The sequence below is a fragment of the Ipomoea nil genome, unplaced genomic scaffold (genome assembly GCF_001879475.1).
Source record: "Ipomoea nil cultivar Tokyo-kokei standard unplaced genomic scaffold, Asagao_1.1 scaffold3169, whole genome shotgun sequence".
Lineage (NCBI taxonomy): Eukaryota > Viridiplantae > Streptophyta > Magnoliopsida > Solanales > Convolvulaceae > Ipomoea > Ipomoea nil.
The window spans coordinates 636691-648771 of record NW_017619597.1 but is presented as its reverse complement, the minus strand read 5'-3'; the positions used below and the strand labels follow the sequence as shown (position 1 = coordinate 648771).

Sequence of the window (12081 nt, the reverse complement as noted above, 5' to 3'; positions counted from 1 at the left end):
AATTGGTGTATGAAGTGATTTTTTTTCATTGACACACCATGTAATATGTAATATGACTCTTTAAAACATTATGTCCCCACAATTTGATGTAATGGTCAATCATGGTAGTCAAATGCACAGCTGTTATTGCCTTGGTTCACTGTCACAGGTTAGAATTGTTTGTCTGGAAATTTGCCATCTGCCAAGATGGTGATGATGTATGAAGCAAATCATGAGTTAACCAGGATTCCAGGGAATTGCTAGATAGAAGAAAGAAAGAAAGAAACTAGTTATCTGGTATTTTCAAAACATTACATAGCTTGCTTCCTTAAACTAGGAATTGCAATGGTTTCAAGTTCTTTAGTCTAGATCAAATCTGATGCTGGGTACTTGAGAATTCAGTAAAAAAAGAAAATTTAGCTCCTAAGAAATGGTTTCAAGAACACTACACCATACAAATGGGGGCATAAAGTTAATAGAGTCTGGATAGATGGATGGCATCATAAAACGTCGTGGAACATGTAGGGAATCGAGAAAAAGTCACAAAATACAACTCAGTACTCGAGCGAACCTAGAGATGGAAATCCAGACAAGTGGTCTCGTCCATCAGCGCCACTGCCATTCATCCTTTCCATTGTGTTTCGGCTAAGGGATTTCGCTTCTTGCTTCCCCAGCTTCTGCACATCCTCGGGAGAAAGGATTTTGATATACCAGACATTGTTCACAAATGCCCTGAAAATTATATCATTTATATTACCATTCCCAAGGGTTTACTAAATGCTGTAATTAAGCGCTTAATAACTACTTACTCCCAAGGGTCGTCTCCAAGAAGAAGTACATCATTCTCCCTGTCAACAAATACAAGCTGCCAGCCTGATCTTTGCGGGTCCTCAAGTAACCCTTCAATCCCGAACATCTGAGCCAGTTCCTGTCGTAACTCATGATAGCTGCTTATTCGGGTGATATCCAATGACCTCCCAACATATCCTGATTTATAAACCTAAATAAACAAATAGCATTAGCTATTCAGGGGATATCTAATTAAGATGTCCGATTCATGATTATAAGATCAGCACCTTGATAAATGTACGAGGGGTTGATGGGTCAACTTGTCCCGCACTGGACACCAACTCAGAAGAGTCTTGCACATAACCATATGGAGAGTTCTGAAATCCAGAAGCCCCTGATGGCAAAGAGGACACATCTGCAACAACTGAAGTAGTAACACTTGATAATGTAGTAGGAAGGAGAAGTCCAGGAGAGTCTATACTAGCACCGAAAAAGGATTGATTTTGAGCATCTAAAGCACAAGTCTCCTGCTGACTAGATGCCTCTTTCCCAGGATATGATGGGGTTGACACTGAGTTGGAACAAGTGCTGATATGTGAGTTAGCGAATTTTGGCAACCAGGACTGTTGGACTTGGGGTTGGTGCTCATTGAGTGCAGACTGACCAGTTCTTTTGAAATTTAACAGATTACTACTCCCTTCAGGACAGAGGGAACCCAGCATGGACTGCATGCTTGAAGGGGAAACTGGTGGCGCAAAATTTGTTTTTGAAAATGATGGAGAAGGAATATTTGACAGTGGCCTTTGCTGAAGCTGGTCATGTGAGACAGGGAAAGCTTCCTGGTAAGCATGTTGCTGGGTCGGTTCCTCGGTCTGACCACTGGTTTGCTGTTGGGGATGCCTTTGCAGGCTATCCGATAGCATTTGGGTTTGTGCAGGTAGCATGTGTGAAGACATTGGTTGCTGGATTACTTGCTGCTGCTGCTGTAACAAGGGATTATGGCTACCTGAAGCTTGAAGATATTGGGCAGGCTGTTGAAACTGCATTAATTGCTGTTTGAACAGATCCGCATTTCCAAAATTTTGCAAGCCTGCCGCCAGCATAGCTTGGTACTGCTGATTATAATCAGTCCGGAGCATTGCTGGATCAACTCTCTGTTGCATCCAGGGAAGCATACCAAAAGACTGAAGATTCACGGATTGGGGCCCTCCTTGCTCGCCAATTTCTCCTCTTAGCCATGTCATTCCATTAATAACTTCATTATTGCTGTCTGCAACAAGATCAAAAGGAAATGATTACCAAAAATAAATGACATTTCTGCAGCTGAAACTGACCTTTGACTTAAATTAAGATATGTACTTTTCCATAGGGGGCAGGAAAAAGGGGGAGGTGGAATCTTGTTATAAAACTCGGATTTTTTGCATCCCACCACAGATTGTTTTTCTTTCTTCATCCTCCTTTTAGGGACATGGGTATTCACACTACGAGGAGTTTATTAATAAGGTAGAAATTATGATCCTGCAGTGCTTCATCTCAGTGGGTAAACGGTTGTGAGCAAACTTTTAGTTTTATATTGTACCTTGAAAAGACGAGGGTCCTGGATACCAAGGCCTTTTTAGCCTAAGGGGAAATAAGGATGAGTACATGGGAAAAGTAGTCAAAGGCTCAATCTCCCATAATGATACCCTTGGTTGTCTTTCACCTGCAGTTGATTCATCCCAACCGACCTACATGTTATCAAAACAATTAAGAAGTCAGCATGCAATGAGGAGTGCCATTGTTGAATCATTCTCCAATGGAAGGAGAGACAGTCCAACACTTGGAATTTGAGTAAAAGTCGGTGACTAAACCAAGGACCAAAACAAACATCATATCAATGATGGGTGGAGAAGAAACACAGAAGTCATAACTTTTCAAAGGCATACTATGGATGCCAATAGAAAGTACCTTGACAGACCGCCAGTGAGAGTTTGGCCAGCGAACAGGATCCAAGTCACCAATGCCAGTAATTGTTCCCATGTATCTGGACAATGCAAGCATGCACTTATCACGGGAACTTTCAATGGTTAATGCAGTAGCAAAATATTAATTTATAGATATGACAACCATAGAATGCCATTATCTATAGCATTTAGGTGAAGCATTTTATGACAGAGTAAATCCATTACGTCTGCCTTCAAAAACAAGCATCAAGCCTGATATTGAACATTTTATTCTGTGTCAAGACTCAAGAGTGTTATGCATTGTGTCCCACTGCTTAATCATGTTGTAGACAAGTATTTGAAAAAATTAGGCTTGCCTAAATGTATGGAAATGTTACTGCTTATGATAACTAAAAGCACAAATATTAAAGTTAGAATGTGATAGATGAGATAGACATCAGAGACTTGCAACCATACAGGACAAATGTCTCATTTCCATATTTTACAGGGTATGTAACTCTATAGCAGATTCATATGTGCATCAAGCAATGGCTACAGTAGCAGTTTTTGCATGCATAATCACAAATAATGATATAGCAAACAAACAAGAGAAGGAAAATAAAACAAATCCTGAAGATCAATATAGTGACTTGGGGAGAAAACAGGATTAAGGGAAAAAAAAAAAAAAAAAAAAAAAAAAAGACCCTATAAATACCTCCGAACACTTGATTCTTCTGTTTCAAATAGCATCCTAAAACGCATTCCAACAGAGATACGGGTGTGGTATACAGCTTTAATGTATTTTGAAAGAGCTATGACAAACTCGGATGGGCTAGCCCTGACAAGACAAGGGAGTAATAGAAACAGTGAAGAATTGCTCAGATATGAAATATATTAGTAACATAAAGTAGATTTTGCTACCGTGGGTTGTAAAACACAGTGAAACAGCTATTGGTAGCTGCAGCATGAGCAGCAGCAGCTAAGAGTCCAATGTGCATACTGTCACTTGACAGAACTGATGATGGCATTACCGTTTGTGGTCTAGTAGCACGACGAATTCCCAGCCACAGCTGATTTTTCTCATTCCTGAAACAGAATCATTGTGATACCATGATCAGCAGATCCAAAGTTCAGATAAAATACGCAACTTGGAGAATCAGTACAAGATGATGACAAAGCCAAAGAGTACCAGATGAAAAGAACAGAATCTCCAGCAACAAGTCTTTTGGCACTGACAAACACACTCCAGCCAGTAGTAAGAAGATGCCGCTTGGGCTGCCCTGCATTTGCAATAAAGTGAAAAACAATCAATGATAGCAAGGGGGGTCAGTGTTTTATTTTATTCTTTGAGATAGAAGCAAATGATAAACCATTATTTAGTCTAGCATAGAGCTACAGAGACTTAGCCATGATTAATTTAAATCCAACTTTATCAGAACACCAAACCAAGGCTGAAAACAATAGAACAATAGTGACATGAAAGGAGAAATAATAAGCAAGAAAAACAATTACAAACATTTGTTTCCTATTTCCTTTTTTAGAGAAAAAGGTTACAGAACACACTGAAATTTTAATCTTTTGATTCTATGGCTTTACCAATATCTCTTTAATTCTCCAATTGAGAGTAAGATGCTTGATTCTATAGGACCACTTCTGACAGAAGAAGCCCTATAAGAAATAACTTGAATAATTGACATAGAATACATGCGAATATATCTTTAAGGGCACTTTTCTTGGCCCATCCATAATCAGTTCTGCTCACAGTTAAGTTGTTCGCCTTGAGGCACAGAAGTACAAGTTTACAAGATTGGTTTTCCCACCTTTACTTAAATTATTACAGTTATTTGATTATTCCTGTGAGACACAAAGAGATGTAATTAACCTTACTAAATACTGTATAGTGTTTTGATCAAAGGTGAGGTGAGGCAAAATGCAAGTCAAGTACTTAAATGTACCACCCGAATGGTGTACCAAAGCACGAAAGCTTTGGAATTTCTTTGATCAGTCAAACAGTATTAATTGATGACTCTCACTAATAACCCCCATACACACGCAGACAAGTTTAGCAACCTCAAAAGGCTACTACATTATTAGTACAATACATGTCAATAGTTGGACCACTCTGCCCAAAATAAAATTTTAATTCATAATTAACCTCGGAAAATATGTCTGAACTTCCATTCAACATCATGTAGATCCCTTGCAATGAGTTCTTGGGCAGGTGGTGTCAGTGAGAAATCCTGAAGGAACCGATATGAAAATAAGAATGCCATCACAATATATGATGATAATTCAACCAGAACAACCTAAAGCACAAGAAAAGTTATTACCAGAGGAGGGAAAACTTTCTCTGCAGCTCGACGAGGAACAGAGAAGCCACCATGAGTGCTAGTATCACTTGCTGTAAGTGTCTTGCAAAAATAATTAGTGGGCTGCTTGCTAGGAATTCCCAACTCAACAGGAAGATATGTATCTTTTTGTTCCTCCTGAGGGCACAAAAAGAAAAAAAAGAATTCAGCACCCAATTTATAGAACTAAAGGTTGCTTTAACAGTGCAATCTATGAATGAGTACCAGAGTGAGAGGTTGCAATGTCATTTGAGCATATACTTCATCAGTTTCAACATCTGCCTGAAATTCCACATATTAACATTTACAATAACCACCAGTCAAGTAATCCAAAACAAAAACGAAAAAAGACGGTTGCTAAAACATACATGCATTGTGACATTGTGGAGCTGGCAGATCAACTGTGCTGGCAAGTTAGGATAATTGGGTATCTGGCCATCAACTTCTTTATTAGTTGTCGCCGCAACCTGGAACCCAATTCCAACAGGGGACCATCACTTATGCAATCCAATCCAATCCATTCACTCATTCTATCACACACTCTCATTATCATGAATCACCTAAACACATACATATACATACATTTCTGCATGTAAAATAAAGGTATTGGTGGAAGGAAAAAGACAGACCTGTTCACTATGACCCTGAGGAAAGTAAACCACCCGACTCCCCACTGAGGGAAGGCACACCAGAGGACCAGCACATGCATGCCATAGCTCTGAATTCAAACACTTGTTCTCTCCTTTCACAATCCAAGAACAACAGAGATCCAATCAGCAGAATAATTTAGTCCATTAACAAGCTTGTTGAAGTAATAATAATAATAATAAAATAAAGAATCATAATGACCAGAAAATGAAAAGGATGAAGAGAAAGAGAGTGATAAGGATGTATAAGAAAAGCCTAAGCAGAAAAGAAAAAGGAGAATTTGGAGAGAAAAAGAGCAGTAGTAGTAGTAGTAGTAGGAGTAGATAGTAGATAGATACCTTCATGAGGCTGCTGACCAATTCCTGATGTTGAAAGCTTCATATTTTTTCCTCCACCTCCAGGCTCCACCCCCCCTATTATATAATATGTTGTATAATTACCTTAAAAATTATAATTATCCAGTCAGTTATAGCGCATAAGATCCCGGCTTCCAACCCTCAACAACACCATTATCTCATCAAACCCTAAACTCTGAACCAGATTCAACACCCTGAACCTCGCGCCAACGCCCCTGCTGAACCCCATCCTCAATTCAAACCCGAATCTGGAGTGCATTAAGCCGGAAAGCGAAGCAGAGGAGCTCAATTCCACCAAAGATCAACCCAATTAACTCAACTCTCCTTCTCCAAAACCTCCATGAAAGCAGGAGAAGAGCAAATCCCTTGGCTTTTCTTTTTTTCCTTGAATGAGTGAGCACAGTACAGTAAGCTAAGCCAAGAAGGCTCCCAGTAGTCCCGAGCTGAAACTCAGAGCTTTTCGTGTGCTATCGCTGTCTGACTGACGACGCTTTTGAAGAGAGAGAGAGAGAGAGTTTGGGCGCTCCCCTCTTTTTATAGCCCACCCGACCAAGCTCGACCTGGTAGCAGTAGAGAGAGAAAGTGCGATGACCGATGAAAGAGAAAGCAGTATAGAGTGTAGAGTGTAGTATAGTAATGGCTCATTCTTTCTTCGCTTTATTCTTCCCTTTCTTAGTCCGAGCTCTATCGGAGAAGGGGGTTTGGGGAAACCCCAATCCCAGCCGTCCACACCACCGTACGGGCTCATCACCACCGTCCCTTCACCTCTGAGTTGACAGGAGACATGTGCCACCATCCTCCAGTGATCGTTGTCAGAGTACGGACCTTCAAATATATTATTATTATTATTATTATTATTGCATAAATAAATACATTTTTTTAATAATTATTATTCAAACTTTAATTCATTCTCATAGCACCACATAACCTCTTATTAAATACTCCGTATTTATCCAAACTCAAATATTACGATTCCATTTTATGGTGTTGGTTTCTTGACCACTCTAGGCCGTCAACCGATGGGTCGACACTACTGAAAAAGTATTTAAAATTGTGGAAGTGTCGTCAATCGATGGGTCGATACTACTGAAAAAAGTATTTAAAATTGTAGAAAAATGTATTTTGCTCTCAAATGCTCGTGTATATATTTAAAATGTTCAATTTTTTTATAAAGCCTTATCAAACATTTTATATACGCTAGGAAGATTGAAACGTTTAGCCTATCATTAATGTCATAAATGAAGCTATAAATGCTTTAAATGACATTATTCATGATAAGTTATGCCAGCTTTCTGTTTCCTTCGCGAGGAACTGTCTCCCACAACAGCCGATCTCATCATTGTTATTAACTCCACATTGATTGTCTCATTACTGCTCTCTCGCCGAGTACTCAGATTACTCTCCCTATTATCGAGCAAATACCAATTTTGGTCCCACGAGTGTTAGGAAAATGACAGTTTTGGTCCACATATTTAATTTCTACCAATTTCATCCACGACTATTGTTTTTGTACCAGTTTTTATCGCGATTATTACTTTAGTGCCAAAATTCATCACGCTGGTCACCCCTTCGTTTAAGGCATGCCGAAATATGAAATTATTAAGGGTATTTTTGTCATTTTCAAATTAAGATCCCAATATGAGCATGAATAAAGGGACTTAAGTCCTAAGATCAATCCCAATTCGCGGTTCTCCTCCTCAAATTAAGGTAGAATGAGGATGAGAACTGCGAATTGAGATCGACCTTATGGCTTAATTCCATTTATCCATGCTCAAATTGGAACCTTAAGTTGAAAATGACGAAAATAAGTATAAAAAATTTTAGATTTCAACATGCCCTAAACGGAGGGATGACCGTCGTGATGAATTTTGGCACTAAAATAATAATCGTGGATGAAAATTGATACTAAAATAATAGTCGTGGATGAAAATTGGTATAAATTAAACATGTTGATCAAAACTGTCATTTTGCTAATACACGTGGGACCAAAATTGGTATTTGCTCTCCAATTATCCCTTCTAGCTTACTCCTCCCATCACTCAGTCGGTCCTCCTTAAGCCTTGCAAAGCTGATTAACACATCGGTTATGCTCTTCTATCCAGCTAACCTCTCCTATCGTTCTGCCATTCTATCCGACCGACCTCTCAAACCGTTTTTCCATTCTATCCGACCGACCTTTCAAACCGTTCTGCCCTTTTATCCGACCGACCTCTCCAACCGTTCTGCCATTTTATCCGACCGACCTCTCCAGTTGTTCTGTCCTTCTATCAAACTGACCTCTCCAGTCGTTCTACTTGCTCTGACTGCTTGACTGACTGGGTCACTCAACCCCTTCAGGTAGACCAACTAACACTCTCATCCGGCACCCGTAACATGTGCCTCTTACTTCCAGATGAGTGGTGATATGGATGGTCCGACTCCTTCACTCGTGCCTTCTCCTGTCCCTTTGACTGTCTTGGTTGTGTTCCCTTTACTATACTCCAATCAGTTCCCTCATCCAACATCTTCATTGTGCCGCCCGCCAACTTCAACCTTCCGAGCTCGGGTCCGTATTCCATCGGATGAGTTATTGGATAATTCAACAAGTCTAATAACCATAATAGTATCAGCTCAAGGTCTGGTGAGTTGGGAGGTTCATCGAAAAGTGTCATCACATAATTTTTTAAAACAAAACAAAAAAAAAAAAAAAACAATTTTTTGTCTACTTAATTATATCATTCACTTTACTCTTTTTTTTTTTTACTCTTAATAATTTTGTATATTGATTTTTTTTTAGTACCACTGACTCTTGTTACAATGCAATATCTGTTCATAACTACTTTCTCAACCTATTGAAGCACAAAGAGTCAATGTTGCCTCCACTGAGCCTCGAACGCACCACCTCCCATATGGGAAAGCAACTTGGTTGTATATTGATTAATTATTCATAAATTCACACAACTATTATTACGTGCATAGTAATGGTTGAACATAGGGATGGCAATTTCAATCCGACCCGTGGATATCCACCCCGCATGGATCGGGGTTTTTTGGGTGATGGTGGGTGGTGGGTCGGGGTGGGTCTTAAAAAAGCAAACCTGCGGTGGGTCGGGTTGGATTCGGGTTCTATGTACAAGACCCGCCTAGAACCCCACCCGACCCACCATGTGTGTGTGTATATATATATATAATAGTAAAATAAGTACTAGTATGTAGTTATTTATAATAGTTTATATAACTTCGTGTATCTTTTTAATATTTTTTATATCAAAACTACTAAGTTTATTTTTAAAAATTAACAATTTTGTTATTATATTTAAATATTTCCATTATTTATGTTTTAGTATCACTAATGGATTTTGTTTTTTTATTATGTGTAAATAATTTAAATATTATTTTTTAAAAAACATAATAAGATGATAAGTGGTGGGTACCCATAGTGGGCATCCGCATCCGGTGGGGGTGGGTTGTGAAAAAGTCCACTCGATGCGGGTTGGAGGTGGTGGTGGGTGGAGAAAATATAAGGTGGGTCGGGTGATGGATGTAGCCCTCCCCGACCCATTGTCATCCCTAGTTGAACACTCATCTGTTAAAGTGGTGTTTGGCTCAAGTTATCACATATAACTTTAAAGACGTCGTTGATATGGTAATATAAGTTTTCCTTGTTTGTTCCTAAGATTATTGTGATTTTATTTACTTTTGAAAATTTTTATGAAAATCACATTCCTCACATTTTTAAGCTAGGTAAAATTTTCGAAAATGTTACCTTACTTAAAAATACATGTTCAACCAAACACTTTTTTTTTTTTTTTTTTAATTAGTAGGTTGAGTGAGCGTGAAGGAGTGAAATTTTGCATAGGCAGAACGCAGAAGGGTTGATGTGTAGCTTTTCGGCCATACTTGGGACTGTACCTTTTTGCTGTAAAATAATTGCTGTGAATAATTGTGGGGAATTTGGATGAGGATAGGGGGGTGCATGGGTGAAATTAAATAATGGTAATAAAAGGAATTTAAAATGTGGACATTTGTGGGTTTTGGGCATGGTGGAATGGTCCCTTCCCCTACCTAGCTCTACCCTCACTAGTAACAAGGGGACCATTTTTTTCTCCTCATTTTAGCATTATTATGAAAATTTTATTGGTTGGTTCTACTTCACTGCTTCCTTCTTAAATTGGAAAGAATAAAGATATATTTTATTTTGATTAGGGAAAAAGGCTACTATTCAAACTACGAATTCAACTTTAACGATAATTCATCATTTTATGTAAGATCTATCAACATCGTTTTCTTAAAGGATTCCTACAAAATTATCGAAATATAGACAACAACAATCATCCCTCTTCTCCATAGCAACAATGCCTTATCTAGAAAATCTATTACCTTATTTTATTCTCTCAACACATGTTGCACTTGGACTTCCCTATGCCGATTTAGTTCCTTACAGCAAGTCTCAACAAGATTTAGGAAAAGTATATTGATCATATTAAATTATTGAAAAAGAAATTAAAGAAAATGTGATTTCTTTCAAAATTATCTCCTTTTTTTTTTTTTAATATGGTGGGATAGGAGGTACTAATATCTTTCCCAATTATTATTAATACTAGTATTCATATGTGCATTGCACAAAAATAAGTGTCTAATATTAATGTTTAATATTAGAATCATAATTATATTAAAATAATTCAAAAATTAATAAATAAAAAATAACACAAACCACATAATTTATACTATTTTAAAATGATTAATTATTAACTTTAATTTTATGTTTATATATATATATATATATATATATATATATATATATATATATATATATATATATATATATTATATAATGAAGATATGTTTGTCTAAGTAAATATGTGAATGATACTTCATTTAATATAATATTTAATTAAGTAAATTATTTTGATAAGCTATATATTAAGGTAAATACAATTAGGTAAATTCATTAAGTATTTAATACTTAACTTACGTAGAATTTAACCTTGTAAAAGTATTTTTTATTTTTTGCATGAAAAAACTGAAGGATAATAATTTTAATATGATATACAATTTCACAAATACAAAACATATAAACATAATTCAGTAATATAACTTGCATTGGCTCTTAAAAGTTATGTCGTAATTTATAATGTTGCATTTTTTTTTATAAAGTTGTACATTGTACTTTACTAAAAAATACACAAGGGAGAGTACAACTTGTAAAACACATGACATTGTAACCCATTATACACTAATGTTTTCCTATTTTCGATGCCCAATTTATATATGCTATTTGTTATATACATCAAAGTTGGAACTTTTTGTGATAGTTCGTTACTATCATGGTGTTATGAAGAAGATTTTCAATGATTGAAGAATAAAATTTGAAGTTCAATTTTGATTCAAGGTTGAGAATTTTTTAATTTTTTTTTTTTGTTCAAAGAAAAAAATAAAGAAAAGAAAAGGGATGAGAATATTTAAAATACAATTTATTAAGATTTGGTCTTGGTCGCTTTCAAAGATTGCTGAATAGTTAAAGCACATAAGTGGGAGAAAAAAATATAAGGAAAAAGAAAAAGAAAGGAAGAAAATAGTACACCACTTGTGTTCAACTTTATGACCTTAAATAATTAGATAGGATATGCTTTTGGCTACTCGTTAATTTTAAGGTATAATTTCTATACTCACTTTTTATATTTATTTTTTTAATTTTTAATCCCCTTTACTAGTAAAAATAAAAATAAAAAATCTTAAATAATGTTCACCGCATCATATTAGACTTCAGTATTACTTTTTTTTTTTTTACTAGACTTTTGTATTAGTTGATGTAACTTTACCTCACTAACCAGTTCGACAGTTTAAAGACAAGATAAATATAATAAGGTAATAATATATGTCGTGTTAACAACAATTTCAGGTTACAAACGTTTTATTTACTTAGAAAAATAAAATAAAAAAGACAGAGGAGGAGGATGAAGAATCTAGTTAGCAAGATTTTGGTATGTGGAAAGTGGCAAAAGATTATGTTCCTCAAGAAAAGAAGTATAGATACCTGATGTATGTATAGTTGTATAC

At 36.5% G+C, this 12081-nt stretch overlaps 1 protein-coding gene across 1 annotated transcript; it reads right to left on the bottom strand.

Annotated features, from left to right (window-relative positions):
* Positions 1 to 255: 255 nt before the first annotated feature.
* Positions 256 to 6765, bottom strand: LOC109167551 (auxin response factor 8-like). The gene is made up of 14 exons (XM_019316578.1): positions 6025 to 6765; positions 5668 to 5780; positions 5407 to 5505; positions 5264 to 5320; positions 5021 to 5176; positions 4846 to 4930; positions 3880 to 3970; positions 3612 to 3776; positions 3406 to 3528; positions 2716 to 2791; positions 2348 to 2495; positions 1056 to 2038; positions 789 to 979; positions 256 to 711 (listed from the first exon to the last, which is right to left on the bottom strand). The coding sequence occupies exons 1-14, from the start codon at positions 6065 to 6067 to the stop codon at positions 534 to 536; spliced, it is 2508 nt and encodes an 835-aa protein (XP_019172123.1). The 5' UTR covers positions 6068 to 6765; the 3' UTR covers positions 256 to 533.
* Between the last annotated feature and the right edge of the window lie 5316 nt (positions 6766 to 12081).

Excerpts from the sequence above, each read along its gene's own strand:
- LOC109167551 (XM_019316578.1), bottom strand. The coding sequence starts at position 6,067 with ATGAAGCTTTCAACATCAGGAATTGGTCAGCAGCCTCATGAAG. Across the intron at positions 4,931-5,020 it reads AGAAAGTTTTCCCTCCTCTG|GATTTCTCACTGACACCACC; the intron begins GTAATAACTTTT and ends CGGTTCCTTCAG. Across the intron at positions 2,792-3,405 it reads GAAGAATCAAGTGTTCGGAG|ATACATGGGAACAATTACTG; the intron begins GTATTTATAGGG and ends TGCATTGTCCAG.